The following is a 15,353-nucleotide window of genomic DNA, read 5'->3' on the forward strand; positions in this document are numbered from 1 at the left end:
AAAGCGCTATGCCGATATTGATGAAATTTGGAATAGATATAGCTAATGACCCGAGATCAAACTTAGAATACCGTGAACGGAGCTGCTCCGTTCACGGTATTAATAATTACTGTAATGTACTGTAGAATTAATAATTCAGAGTAGGCGATCTGGTGTCATGCATTCATATGCAATTATGCATGTCTTATGCATATGTATATTATAATGACGAGAATAATAATTAGCGTCTTCGACAATAGCACATCTAAATTGTACGAATACATCGCAATTTCGCCTCTATTACCATTGCATAAAGTTGTTGTAGAATTACTTGATATATTACTGTAAAGTCATAACATTTGATATTTTATGAGCAATAAATAAAATTATGAAACACTTTGCCGTAGTAGTAAAATATATACAGGATGTTATAAAATTATATATCGTACGAAATGGTATGATACTATACTTTGACTAAATCTTTTATGCGAAGTTACTTCTACAGGGTACTGGTATCAAACGAACATACAAACAAAACCTCCTAAAGTAAAGACTACATGAGTACATCAAAACAAGCAATTTTTATTCTAAGACTTTTCGTGATTCGTAATTTTTTCTTTCATATAAAAAAAATACAATCTATGTAATAGCCAAGCAACACGAGACAGTACAGTAGCGTTGTGTAGCGGAATCGAACATAGAGGTAACGTTTTATAGAAACGACATTAAAAGTATAAGTCGTAGAACAAAAGATGTTAGTCTCTATGTACCTTATGCACCTTTGGAAGGTTATGCGTTAGATACCAGTAACCCTGTATATATATATATACTTTGCAACAAACAGTATATTAAAGGGCGTCATTCCACATATAAAATCTTGTTAGTCTTGTTGTCAATGTAAAGTATGTCTACAATGGACGTTTTAAAGCTCACATTTCAATGGACGTCACCGTGTCGAGTGGGAGCGGTGCGAAGTGTGGCCTTTACTGTATAGGAAGACAGAAAAAATATATAGTATAAATAAATAAATTCTAAACTCACCTCAAAATAACAGTGTAGCTTTCGTCATCCTTCAGATCCTTAGCACCATTGTCATCTTTATGTTTAATATTGTTCATTTCCACCACCGCTGGCGCTTCGCCTTTTAACAACCAATCTTTCGCTGTCGGCTCCTCTTTACCTTCAGCATTTAAAGCATTAGAAGACACCACACTAACGGAATTATTGTGCTTTGGTTTAGGACTAGGTGGGATTTGTCCGTCTCTTAAATGATGGTCGTCATGGGTGTCTGTATCAATTTCATCGTAACAATATGGGTATTCAGAATATTTGTGTTTACACGTTTTCGTTGTAGGATCACCCTTTTCGTCTCTCTTGAATATTTTCATCAGAGAATTAGATGAGTTTGCAGTCTTATTAGATCCAGAACAACCGAGTGGGTTGTTATCGTCTTTGAGCACCCTTACTCTTGACGGTAACTTATCATCTTCTAGCTTCTGCCTACGTTTCCTCCATTCCACTACAACTGTTAGACCTTTTTCGGTGAAATAGAAGAATACGACGCCCAGCATAGCCGCTAGTCCTTTCCACATTCCATCGTCGTGCGAATGCGTCGCTTCATTCTCCATTGGGCTCATCGCATGAGGCATTAAATGTAATAATGCATCGCCACACAGCGTGCCTACGGCTAGAGCAACTAAGAACTGCAATAAATGATTGTAATACGTCTTATGCATGATCGGAATCACAGCTACACCTAGTAATCCACAAGCGCTTATAGCGGCTATGCTTAGCGAAGAATAAAGCCATACCGCATACATGTTTTTCCCATCAGATAATTCTAAATCTGTGACGATTCTATGTTTGTTGTTCAAATTGTTTTTGACTATACAATTGTTTAGTTCTAGGACGTTGTCGGCAAGCTTGTGGTATAGGAGAATGGGACAGACGTCTTTGAGTGTGTCCTGTGACAGTGTTGTCTCTGATTCGTGCTCCTCGTGGTGGTCGTCGTGTGGTTTTAACCTTGTGTTCACTGTGGTTATTAGTTCTTCGCTGCCTACGCACTGTAAAGAGATTTTGACATTACAGTTAGGTAAATTCATTATTTTTAGTGTTGGGTGGTGAAACATGTTGGTATGGATTTGGGTAATGGCAAAATTATGTTATAGTGCAAACAATGGTTACAAGATATAACATTTGTCATTATTACACTTATGTTTAATAAAAAGTGACAGCAAAATCTTTTTGTAACCACTGTGTTGAACATTTTGACGTTCTTTCATTTCTCCTTATGATTTTAAGTTGAGAAAATTGAAGTCTTCATAAGTTAATGACCAAATTCCCAATGTACTTTATAAATCGACTATAGCCATCGAAAAATCTCGAAAATTGTCAGATTGAAGCCTCGTATGATAAAAAATGATAGATTACAAAATTCTAAGTAAATCGTTATGTATTACAACCGTCCTCACACAAATCAATCAATAAATAAATATATTAGGACAAATCACACAGATTGAGCTAACCCCAAAGTAAGTTCGAGACTTGTGTTATGGGATACTAACTCAACGATACTATATTTTATAACAAATACATATATAGATAAACATCCAAGACCCGGGCCAATCAGAAAAAGATCATTTTCCATCATGACCCGACCGGGGATCGAACCCGGGACCTCTCGGTTCAGAGGCAAGCACTTTACCACTGCGCCACCGAGGTCGTCAATCAGCTGTGATATGTACCTGGAAGTGCTGATCCATCAATAAATAGACATACGCTTCGACCTCTAAATCATATATGAAATGACATCAATTAACCAACACAATATTTGTTTGAAGGCAATGATAATAATAATTAGGGTTGCCAGATGGTCGATTCGGGATTCGATAAAAGAACCGAACACAAAAGGAAATTTAAATTTAGCGGTTTTTAGACTCACTTATTCGATTTAATTTAACAAATACTCGTGGCAAGGATTGATTAACTTTACGTTGCAATAACTTGACATTAATAAGAAATAAATCCGAAAAAAATATTTTCGTTATATAAATGTCCCAAAAATCAAAACATTTATTCAGATCTATGACATTCGCACTTTTTTACGTTAAGTTTTAAATTATAAGGTATTCTTCAAAAAGCTACAAACTACTAGCATTTCGGAACGACCACAGCTGTCAAGAAATGCCGAAAGAAACTCAAGTGTCGTTATCCTGCCATGCCAGAAAGTGCCATAAAGTACATACATGGTCAAAATTATATACATGGAGGATAAATAATAAATAAATATATTAGAACAAATCACACAGATTGAGCTAGCCCCAAAGAAGTTCGAGACTTGTGTTATGGGATACTAACTCAACGATACTATATTTTATAACAAATACATATATAGATATACATCCAGGACTCGGGCCAATCAGAAAAAGATCATTTTCCATCATGACCCGACCGGGCATCGAACCCGGGACCTCTCGGTTCAGTGGCAAGAACTTTACCACTGCGCCGCCAAGGTCGTCATGATGATTGTAAATGAGTTCTGATAATAAGTAACCTATGTGTTATTTCAGATTATATTCTACCCGTGTAAGTACTAAATTTCATAACAATAGGACCAGTAGATTTAGCGTGAAAGAGTAACAAACGTACATCCTCACATTTATAATATAGTAGGAAGTGGGTTAGGATGGTTAAGAACGTGGACTAAAGGATATTTTGACGATCTCATCTGTCAACCCCAACCCTAATGGTTAAATATCGTTCTGTCGTTTGTCTAAGTCATTTCACTTTTACTTGAATAATAAATCATACAATAACATCATTCAGTTCACGGCCACATATTACTACTGATAAATTCATATTCATACTACTATAAATGCGAGACTCTGTCACGTTTGTACGATTAAACTGTTAGATTTTGATGAAATTTTGAAGACAAATTCAAAAGATCGTTTATTCAGAAATTAGACCTTCACAGGCATTTTTTCATTTCAATTTTTCAACATTTCGACTACTGCTGAGAAGAAATGCCGAATAGATAAAGCGGCATAGATAAATATATAACATAAAACATAGACTAGGTACTTTGTTTTATAAAAAATCAACCCCTAAAGTGATGTCATGGGGGGTGAAAGTTTGTATGAAAAACTAAACTAGCTTGTGCATAATAGTTGTGTACTGATACTGAAATAAAAAATTAAAAAAAAAAATGTACTCACATTAACAATCTCCGTGTCAGTCGCCGTCTGGCCAATATGCGTAATTTTCTCATTCTTCTCCGCTCTAGCCTCTTTCAGTTTCCCTAGATCTAACTTATCTAGCATTTTATTAAACCCGGTCAAATTCATTGTCATACTGCTGTCATCCCCATACAACCGGAATATTTGCTCCACATAGTACGCGTTAGGTTTCTTCACGTCCCTTCGTGTTCTGTCTTTCTGTCTTATTTTCAGCAATTTCTGATGGTACCTCGCTTTTGATTCCAACTTTCTTTTCTCCTCTATTAAATTAGTATGATCTACATCAATATTGGGATCGTAAGTCAGCACGCCATCTGTCTGTATGTCTATATGCGAGCCGCAAGTGTGCGCGGCGCACAGCAAACAGAACATACACACTGTGACAATATGTCTCGCCATACTTTCGCTTATATTAAGTTGAGCTTATATTTAATTTATTCCATTAGTTTCGTATAGGTCTAATGACGACGCGCAATCTGAAACAAGATATGCCTCTGTTAGTATGCAAAACAATCTCGATTTGTGCTCATGGAATTATACGTTTGAATACAGTCGCTGTTGCATCAAGTATATTAATGTATTTTTAGATATTCCGTTTTACATTTGAACAGTCGACGCTTTATGTATGATATGTTGTCTTTATCGCTAACATGTCAGCAAGCGATGGCGGTCCAGTTGACTCGCCTGTGAACCGATAGGTCCTGACTCATGTATACGTAGTAGTTTTAATAAGACCACTACATGCTTCTATGAATTTTGAATGAAAACATCAATCTGCAATATAGTTGATAATTTATCAGTTAGTGTGTGTGAAATTAGGAAGGCAAGAGCTAAATACAATAAAAATATCTTAATTTTGCTTTTACAAAAAGTTTTTTTTTTGACCGTATAGGCGAAGTGCCGTGGTCAATTGGTGGTCATAGATATATAGTTTTTTTTAAATAAAAAAAATTGAATAGAAGCCTCGACCTTGTGCCAGTTGGTCAATTGGTACGTGACGAATTAGGAGACAGTTGTGATCCTTATGAACCCCAAACTAAAATAACGTTGAACATGTAGATTAATGGTAACAGAAGAAGGAGACAAATAATGTGATGGATGGACTGTTTGAGTGAGGAGGGTCCACTAATAACTCCTTCACATGAAGGAGTTATTAGTGGACGCGAGTATGACAGCAAAACGAGATTTAAATCGAGAAATTGTAAGAAAAATGATAATGATGATAGGCAACAAATGTCGCTTCCGGTGATGATGTCATCATCAAGCTATCTAGCACTTGGGTTTGCCCCGTGGATCATATGCATGCGGATAATCTGACAATTAAGGACTAAACTAAACACTTTAAGATTAGAACTAGAAAAAGAATGAAATAAATTAGAACCAACAAGTTTATTTGTTAGACAAATTGAAAAAAACCCGACTCGATGAATATTTATTTCGCTACAACTTTTGAACAGATTTTCATTAAATGGCTAAGAACACTTATAACACCCCTCTTTTTGCGTTGGGAGTTAAAAAGCCTGGCCCCAGGTTTTCACCAGCCTTATAGAGAGCCAGAGTATGGAGAAAATTCGTTCGCTTGATGTACATCTGTTTTAAGAGAGAGAGAGGGTACAATCACTTGAGGCCAAGCGGAACCGTCGTCCGTCCATTCGTCACGGCCAATTACAGCGTATCGAATTGTCGATCGTATAACGTCAGTGGTCGGTCAATCAATTCTTCGGTTTTTGCGGTCGGATTGACAAAAAAATAATTTTCTTCTTTGAGATAGTTACTTCACAACTGAAGATACTTGTACACACAGTTCGTATAGTCATCTTCCTCATGAGGAATACAATGAGTAAGGATGAGGCCATTATTCATACTAATATTATAAAGAGCGTTTGTGAGTTCGTATGTTGAGGTAATCTCCGAAACTACCTAACGGATTTAAAAAATTCTTTCACCATTAGAAAGGTACATTATTCAAGATTGCTATAGGTTATATTTATATTTTATCTCAAAATTGCCACGGGAGCGAAGCCCCGGGCAACATCTAGTGTGGAATATAACACATACAACTACTTCTTGGGCATTAAAGGAGTAGTTTGCCATTGCCTGCTCCATTTCATACACTAGCCGATTCAATTGAATTAAAAACATTTATTTCATATGAGTCAAAAATCACAGGCGAATTTTAAGCTATTTTTCCCTGACTTTTTGCTCCCCTGTTCTTCCAAAATGAAAGGGGAACACGGAGAGAGAAAGACAAAAAAGAAATAATAAAAAATAAAACAACTGGAAATATGTTTAGCGATTAGTGATCAAGATGTACAGTAGACCAAAACGTTCCCATTCCAGACAGTCAATAATCGAGCGAGAAATCGATTCAACGATCGATAAACCTTTGCTAGAATCGACCATTCACCGGGGGGAAATCAATTGACTCCTAGACGAGGCGATTGACCTTTGGCGCGCGAAATCGTAATCTTGGAACTACTTGACCCGTGACTATGAATTCATAGATGTTGTGTTTGGACAAACATTAAATTAGAAATACCAAGTGGTATTTCTACTGTGGTAGATGATGTACAATGATATAAAAAAAAAAAAAAAAAATTCTCTAGCCGTTGAGAGTCGCCTGCATCCCTAGTTGTCACGCATATATCATCCTTGACGACATCAAGCCAGCACTTCTTGGGTTTGCCTTCTGCCAGGGCCGGGAGCGGCATACCTATATCTAAACAATATTTACTACGTAATATATATTGCTAAAGGGTTATAAATACTAAAATGCGTTTATTTGACAAAAAATGTACACAATAAATATAACCATCGACTCCCAAACTAGGGAACCCTGTATCTTGGGAACCTGGAGCACCGTCACTGTAAAGGTATATTGTGGCACAGTGATCATACTAGAGTACAATTGACTATTATATACTATCAATATATCTTACATCAGTTATCTTTTGTATACATAATTTTAATAATATTTTAATGTTACTCTATTTTTATTCATTTATTTAATTTGTTATTACATACATACAATATTTTCAGTTTATTTTAGAAAAGAACAAAAAAAAACAAGTGTTGTATCGTAAATGTACGCTGGCTATGTGTGAAATAACGGAATGCTGTTAGCCAATCAGCGCATCCGTTGTTAGACCAATCAATGCTAAGAAAGTGATGCTCAAGTGCACACGCGGAGCAATAAATGTGAAACATAAATTAAAATTGTCTACAGTTCTGCTTGTGGTAGCCTAAATCAAAATAACAATAAAATATATAGAAATAAACCTTGCGGGTCATGACTATCATGTTTTCCATTAGAAAATGGGCGGAACCTCTTACCCCACTCGCCTGCCACAGCCCAGCGTATCACCACACACCTTTTGTCAGAATAGTGACAAGAAGTTCCCTTTTTATTTTGTTTCGTGGATAGGTACATATTCGTGGTATGATTTTTTTTCTATTTTAGACATAGACAATAACTACGGGGTCAAGACATATAAGTCTATGCCTCGACCTTGAGCATAGAGACGTCGCCACCACTGCGCCAGTGCCGAATATAGAAACCGGGTTAGTTTACCCCTCATATAAAGTTGTTTGATAAACAATCGTGGTGTAACGTGTGTACAGGGTCCTTTTTTATACATTGGCATTATTTTTTCTACATGCTCAGTCGATGGTAGGCTGAACAACTGATCGTATGGACGCAACCTTGAAATCGCGAAAAAAAAAATCAGCTAATCCCAGCTCCCATACTAAAAGTTGTTCAGAATCATGGACTGAGCATATAGACAAAATATAGCAAAGTCACACTGTAACCTGTATACAGCAAACAAAATGATACGGTAGGTAATAGGTATTTTGTGTTTGGTATTATCAACTAGCTTGTGCCCGCGGCTTCGTCCGCGTGAATTTCCCACGGTAACTGTCGTTCTTCCTTGTGGGTGAAAGGTAAATTTCAAGAAGATTGGTTGAGTAGATAGAGTGTGAAGAGGTAACAAACAAAATTTATTTCGTATTACATAAATTAATAGGTAGTTAGGATTCCTATTTGGGGATGCCAGTGCAAAAAAAGAAAGAAAGTATTCGGTTTAACAACCCTTTGCATGATCCTATCGTATATTACATGATACAGATCACATAGCCAGCTAACTATTTAGACATGGCCTTGATAAAAGTCGCGTACGCATATTAGACGCGCAACGTCACAAATTCAAGGCCGTACAATTGAATTGGCGTGAAAAAGTAACGTGAATGATATTTTCTTTAGCGGAAAATAAAATATATGTATTTTATGTTGGGGCAAAAATATACTTTTTTTTGTATGTATGTTTGTTCGTAATTCGATAACTTTCGAATCGTTAGTCAGATTTTGATGAAGTAGATTTTTGAAGTTCATGGGGCATCAAAATCGGTTAAGTCGTTTTTGAAATATTCATTGTGTAAAAACTCATAAAATCATTTCCAAAATCAATCATTCATAAAATTGACATTGACCACAGAATATATTAATGATTTTAAAGTCAGATAGTAAAACTGATTCTTATCTTTGTTAAAATTTGAGAAAATTACAATGACGCGCGGCCGCAGCGGTCGAAACGCTCCTTTTAATTCTATCGCCATAACAATTTATTATTATTATTATTTATTAAAGAATTGGGCACCGGGCAAGGTAGGTACTTAGTCTATAAAGATATTGTATTTTTTACCAAGATGTAAGTATATTTTATCACATTACCTAAACAGGAAGTAGAAATAAAATTCCCACGAAACACGAGTCCCCGACAAGTTGTGCAAATATTTTTGACCATAATTTTTTATATTTTTAAACTTGAACGTCTCTGACCCCAAATTTTAGGGTTCTTTGGATGAAAATTTAAAACCGTGTAGGTAATTATATTGCAAGTATGTAGATTAGACTATTTTGTAATGATCTGCCAAATGAAAAATCTTAAATTTAATAATACACATCATGAAAATTTATCATAAATAATACAAATATGTTATAATATAAATAAATAAATGTATGCTCGTTGTATGTCGACAGTTGTGTTTCGACATAAGGGACACTAACTCTAACTATACTATAATTAATAACATATAGGTACAAAAATTTAAATAAATATCCAAAACCCATGTCGCTCTTTCACGATACATACATACAAGGACTCGAGTCCGGGACCTCTAGTGTTCGGCATGATTACCATTATGCCTTATAGGTTATTAAATTTATTTCTGTACAAAAATTGCATCCAAAACTGATAGAAACATTGTAATTCAGTATCAGAAAATAACAACATTAAGACGCGAAAGATATGAGATTTTTTTGAGATGTCCAGAACCACCGATGTTTGACCACGACTCGCGCTTGACCGGTTTATTCGTTTATCTTTCGAGCCGGAAGTGTAACTTTTATCAAGTGTAAATAAATACTTGCAAAACGAATTAACTCGTGATATTTTTAATTTCGCATCCACGTGTACCACACGTGTAATATTGTTTTTAACCCCTAACGCAAAAAGAGGGGTGCTATTAGTTTTACCGCTAAGTGTGTCTGTCTGTCTGTGTACGTGGCACCGTAACTCATCAACGGACGAAACCGATTCTGATGCGGTTTTTTTATTTATTTGATAGGTAGCTAATTTTTATGCGGCGGTCCTTAGATATGTTTGACCGAAATCGTTCAGTCGTTCAAAAGTTGTAGCGAAATGAATATTGAAAATTCGGGTTTTATTTGTCTAACAAATAAATTTGTTATTTTATTCTGATGGCGGACGCCCGGACGCCCGCGACTTGTATCGCGGTAAATAAATGGAGCGGTGGGGGTGTAATGGTTAAGACGCCTGTAGATCGAAAGCTCCCAGATGCGAATCCTACTCGTGCCACATGGGTTTGTATACCAATCTGATTCATATGTCGTAGTTTTCATCGACCACCAAAACTATAACAACACAGTGGAATGAAACACACACACAACTGTGTTTCATTCCACGTAACGACGTAATCACGACCCTCAGCCATTAGGAAATACGCCTATGAAGAGAATAACCTATCAATCATTACGGAAAGAGGTATGTACTCATATTTTCAATTGATATAATTTAATTTATCAATATCTATCTTATCAAGTGCTTCCTCGTTTATTATAACGTCCGTTAGCTTTACGTTACGCCGGGTATACATCACGCGCCAATCTTTCGCGAATTCGGCATACATTGCTGGGTTTTCATTGCGGCAAATTAAAGCTCTCATACGAACTACGCAATGTACGGCGATAATTAGCCAGCAACGTATGTGTATGCTACTATTGAGTTAAATAGCCAGCAACGTATGCGCATGAGTTATCTTTTAAAGGCGCGCTTGTGATAAAATGTAGAAACTTATAAGTACTCAAATATGTTACAAATATCGAGGTAAATATTGTGAAACTGTTATCCGTGTAACACAGAAAAGTAAACGGAAGATTTTATTTAAATGACGACTATATAAAATTTGATACAGCTTTCTTATGATGCGATTAATATACATATGTAAAATCTTAAATATTAAAATATTGTTAATTTAAATATTTAAATATTGTTTTTGTTTGTTTGTTTTAAGTGTATTTTTAATATTTTTTTATTTTAATTCAACGCATTTTGCTGCAAATCTATATATGTCAGAGGGCTGTTTCTGTACACAGGAGATAGGGATAGGTACCTATTTAAAAAAAATATGGTGGTCTTTATGGGGCTATAGAAGCAAAAAAAAATTTTTTTTAATAATTTTTGAATTGTTTGGAAAAAGATAAGAAAGAAAAAGATAAAACAGAAATAAGAAACAAGCAAATGTTCGGGCTCTGTGACAGGGTTACTGACCTCTGGCACTCTAACGATCAGACCTTGACGAGGTATTAACTCATGTATATTAGTATGCTCTTAAATAATCGTTAGCTCACTAATTTTGGTACCTAAATAGATGGTTTTTATAGCCTACTAGGTTTTGACCACGACTTCGCCCGTGTTAATTTCTCTGCGGAAGCGAAACAGACACGATTTTCATACAAACTTTCACCGTCATTAATAATTTGGGGGTGGATTTTTGAAAAAAAAAAAGTAGCCTCGGTTCGAACGGTGGTTTTTTACTTCTATATGCATACCAAATTTCATCAAAATCGGTTCAGCGGTTTAGCCGCGAAAGCGGAACAGACCCGACAGATTTTCTCATTTATAACATTAGTAAGTATGGAATGGATTCTATGTGTCCCACAGCTGGGCAATGGCCTTCTCAAAAGATTAAATCGGATTTTATTAATTAGTTTGTATGTTTGTTACTTCTTCATGCTCAAACGACTGGGGCAATTTTTATGACATAATTTGCTAATGAGGTAGCTGATACCTTGGATTAACATATAGGGTACTTACTTTTTATCCCGAAAGTACGCGATTCCCGTAGGATTTGGTCAAACATGCTGAGTTAATGACGCCTTGTAAAGTAGATAACAACTTTGCGTAAAAAAGAAAGTATTTTTTTTTCTATAATTACGGGGGTAACATGGGTCCGCGGCTAGTATAATAAATAAATGGGAAAAAAAAAACAATAGATTATGTGCTGCTACTGCAAATGCCACTGTGCATTATTTTAAAAAAACGCGGGTAACACCGCGTTGTGTGGGTAGTTTAATAAATTAAATAAAAAAAAAAAACAATAAACCTATACTCACGTGTGTGTCCTTTAAGCTCTAGAGCAACACTACACTTGAAGTTATCAGATATCGGGTGCATGTCACAAAACGAATGCGATCGCTAGGCTGCGGCGTAGTGGAAGCTATAAGATGCCAGCGTTGATAAATAAATACATGTATGTGGACAAATCACACAGATTGAGCTAGCTCCAAAGTAAGTTCGAGACTTGTGTTACGGGATACTAACTCAACGATACTATATATTTTATAAAATATAAAATACTAGCGGCCCATCCCGGCTCCGCTCGGGTATTCTTCTTCATAGTCGTGTTCCTCATGGCTGAGGGTCGTGGTTATTACGTGGAATGAAACACACACAACAACTCTCTCAGCACTATTAATGGAGTGGTTTGCCATTGCCTTCACCGGTAGCAAGTGGTGGTCGATGAAAACTACTATACATGAGTCAGATTGGTATACAAACTCATGTGGCACGAGTAGGATTCGAACCTGGGACCTTTCGATCCACAGGTGGGCGTCTTAACCATTACACCACCACCGCTTCGGGTATAAACATAATAAATTATACACCTAGATGTTCCCCAGGAAACTCAATATAAATAAAAAAAAAACCGTTTCAAAATCGGTTACGTAGTTTTAAAGATATAAGCATACACAACAAATTAATTAAGAAATTAGTAAATTGGATATGGTATTATATATTTATCCATAATGTACAAAACAGTCGTCTTTCCATAGGGAAATACAACTGTTTTGTACATTATGGATAAACAAACATACAATACCATATCCAATTTACTAATTTCTTAATTCAGCAATTTGTTAGACTAACAACTATACAACTATGAAAACCGCATCAAATTCCATACAGTAGTTTTTGCGTGACGGACAAATTAAAAAAAAAAAGTATGTTTTGGCCTCTATTAGTCCCATAATTATTTATATTTATCCCCTACTAGTGGCCCGTCACGGCTTCGCTCGGGTAAAAACATAATAAATAAACTAAACCTTCCTTAGGAACCACACTATCTATTGGTGAAAACCACATGAAAATCCGTGCAGTCGTTTTTGAATTTATCGCGAACAGACAGACAGACGCGGCAGCGGACTTTGTTTTATAATATGTAAGGATGTATATACGAGGGGAGGTCAAAAAGTTCGCGGAATAAGGGGGAAGCGGGTTGAAATTAAACACCAAACTATTTTTCCTTTTCAATATATTCTCCCTTAAATCTAATACATTTTTCAGATCTCTCAAATAACTTATTTATACCATCGAAAAAAAATGATTTATCTTAGGTGTCAAAATAGGCCGAAATTGCCGACTTCACTTCTTCATCGTCGCCAAATTTTATTCCGCGCAGCTCTTTTTTCATTTTTGGAAATAGATAATAGTCACTGGGTGCCAGGTCTGGACTGTAGGGTGGGTGGTTCAATTGTTCGAAGCCGCATCGGTGAATGGCAGCCGTCGCAACATGGCACGTGTGAACGGGTGCGTTGTCGTGCAGAAGGAGCACACCTTTTGACAACTTTCCTCTTCTTTTTTCCTTAATAGCTTCTTTTAATCTTTCCAGTAAAGAAGCGTAGTACTGTCCCGTTATAGTCACACCACGTTCTTTGTAATCGATCAATAAAATGCCTTCTGTATCCCAAAAGACAGTCGCCATGAACTTGCCAGCCGATTGTGTCACTTTGTACTTCTTTGGAGGAGGTGTGCCTTTTTTAAGCCACTGCATCGACTCTTGCTTTGACTCAGGTTCATAGTGGTGAACCCAGGTTTCATCACCAGTAACAATCCGGGCCATAATTTCTTCCTTTCTCTCTCCACAGAGCTCCAAAAACTGACGAGAACACTCGACACGTTCACGTTTTTGAAGTGGCGTGAGCATTCTCGGAACCCATCTTGCACTGACCTTAGTCATGCCAAGATGATCATGTAGAATATTCAAAATACTGGTTTCGGATACTCCAATCATTGCTGCAAGCTGCTTCTTCTTCAACCAGGCATCTTCCAATACAAGTTTTTCTACTTTTTCGACGATTTCCGAAGTGGTGGCCTCCGGTTGGCCGTCCGCAGCGTGGATCATCTTCAATGGACTCTCTTCCTTGTTTGAAAAGACCATGCCACTTGTAAACCATGGTTTTTCCAGGGGCAGAGTCCCCGTAAACAGCCAACAGCTCTTGAAAAATAATCTGAGCGGATTTTCCTTGCTTGGTAAGGAACTTAATAACGGCGCGGTGTTCAATTTTCTCCATACTGGCTGATTTCTTCCCGATTCAGTTGTTTACAGGTCGATAACACAAAAGTTAATAACCCGATTACGTTCAAACTTGATATATATACTCTTAATGAGGTGCTCAACTAGTAACTACCTGGACGAGTAAACCTACCCCCACCAAACCCTCCATTCAGCGAACTTTTTGACCTCCCCTCGTAGCTCACTTACAGTTTTATTATATGTATAGATTATGTAGAACAACAATCTCAATCAGATTTATAACCAAAAGAACACACTTGAAGAGATTTCCGTATCTCTCCGTAAATGAATGAAATGATCTCGTAGCATCGCATAGCTTTTATTGAACTCTTGCCATAACGCGGACTGAAAATCAGCAAAAAACACAAAAGACAACTCATCAAACACTACATTACGCTATAATAGACCTAAACGCTATCAACATTAGAACTATACGCACCGCAAATTGAACTTTGGCATGACATCATGCGTTTTAAATTTGGATCGAACATGAATCATTTTCGTTAAACGGAATAACGAATCGTGCGCAGGTCGTTAGGCGGAAAATGTGCGAGTGCGAGGGAGACGGATAAAGTTTGCGTCACTTTTCCTCACATTACAGCTTGCTTGCGAAATATTTGTCTTACACGACTTGCAAATTAGATATTTTTGTGTGTTTGAAACAGCAATGTATGTAGACTTTGGTTTGGTTAGCATGTGCTTATTTTAGTTGATTTCTAGGGTTCCATAACTTTAGAGGTATCAAGGGAACTCTTTTAGGCTCACTTGGTTGTCCATCTGTCAAGATGTTTTTTTCTCAAGAATGCATTAAGTTGAAAATATCAAATATTCGACACTATCGTCTCTTTTAGCATTGAAAAACTTATCAAATTAGTAAGTAACCGTGATAAGGCGTCAAAGAGAAGTACATTTAAGTATGTCACAATTTTGGTTCGATCGCGATTTCACACGGGTATCAAAATCTATAGGGAATTTCCCATTGATATATAATGAACTTTTAGAAGATTTTAAATAATTTAAAACAAGAACTAGGTATTTAAAATTAATTTTAACAGAATTAATTAAATTAAAAAATTCACTCATTAAAATTAAACTTTCTGAAATAAAACAAAAATTACTGACGATCAAAGAATTATGCACATTGATAAAGAATGAACTTTCAATCAACGCAAATATAAAAATATACAAAAATCGATCAACAAG

At 36.3% G+C, this 15,353-nt stretch overlaps 1 protein-coding gene across 4 annotated transcripts in view; it reads right to left on the bottom strand.

Moving 5' to 3' along the window:
* foi (fear-of-intimacy) overlaps positions 1-15,353 on the bottom strand; it is a 32,099-nt gene that overhangs the window by 4,130 nt on the left and 12,616 nt on the right. For 3 of the 4 annotated variants that reach the window (XM_053765248.2, XM_053765250.2, XM_053765252.2), the window contains exons 2-3: positions 4,197-4,693; positions 1,021-2,042 (exon numbers count right to left, since the gene is read on the bottom strand). In XM_053765248.2, the coding sequence (XP_053621223.1) occupies positions 1,021-2,042; positions 4,197-4,616 (1,442 nt within the window). In that variant the 5' untranslated portion in view covers positions 4,617-4,693. Of the gene's footprint in view, positions 1-1,020; positions 2,043-4,196; positions 4,694-11,910; positions 11,939-15,353 lie in introns of those variants that run through there. The other variant, XM_053765249.2, reaches the window with a different exon arrangement.

Source organism: Plodia interpunctella, chromosome 27 (assembly GCF_027563975.2).
Source record: "Plodia interpunctella isolate USDA-ARS_2022_Savannah chromosome 27, ilPloInte3.2, whole genome shotgun sequence".
Classification (NCBI taxonomy): Eukaryota; Metazoa; Arthropoda; class Insecta; order Lepidoptera; family Pyralidae; genus Plodia; species Plodia interpunctella.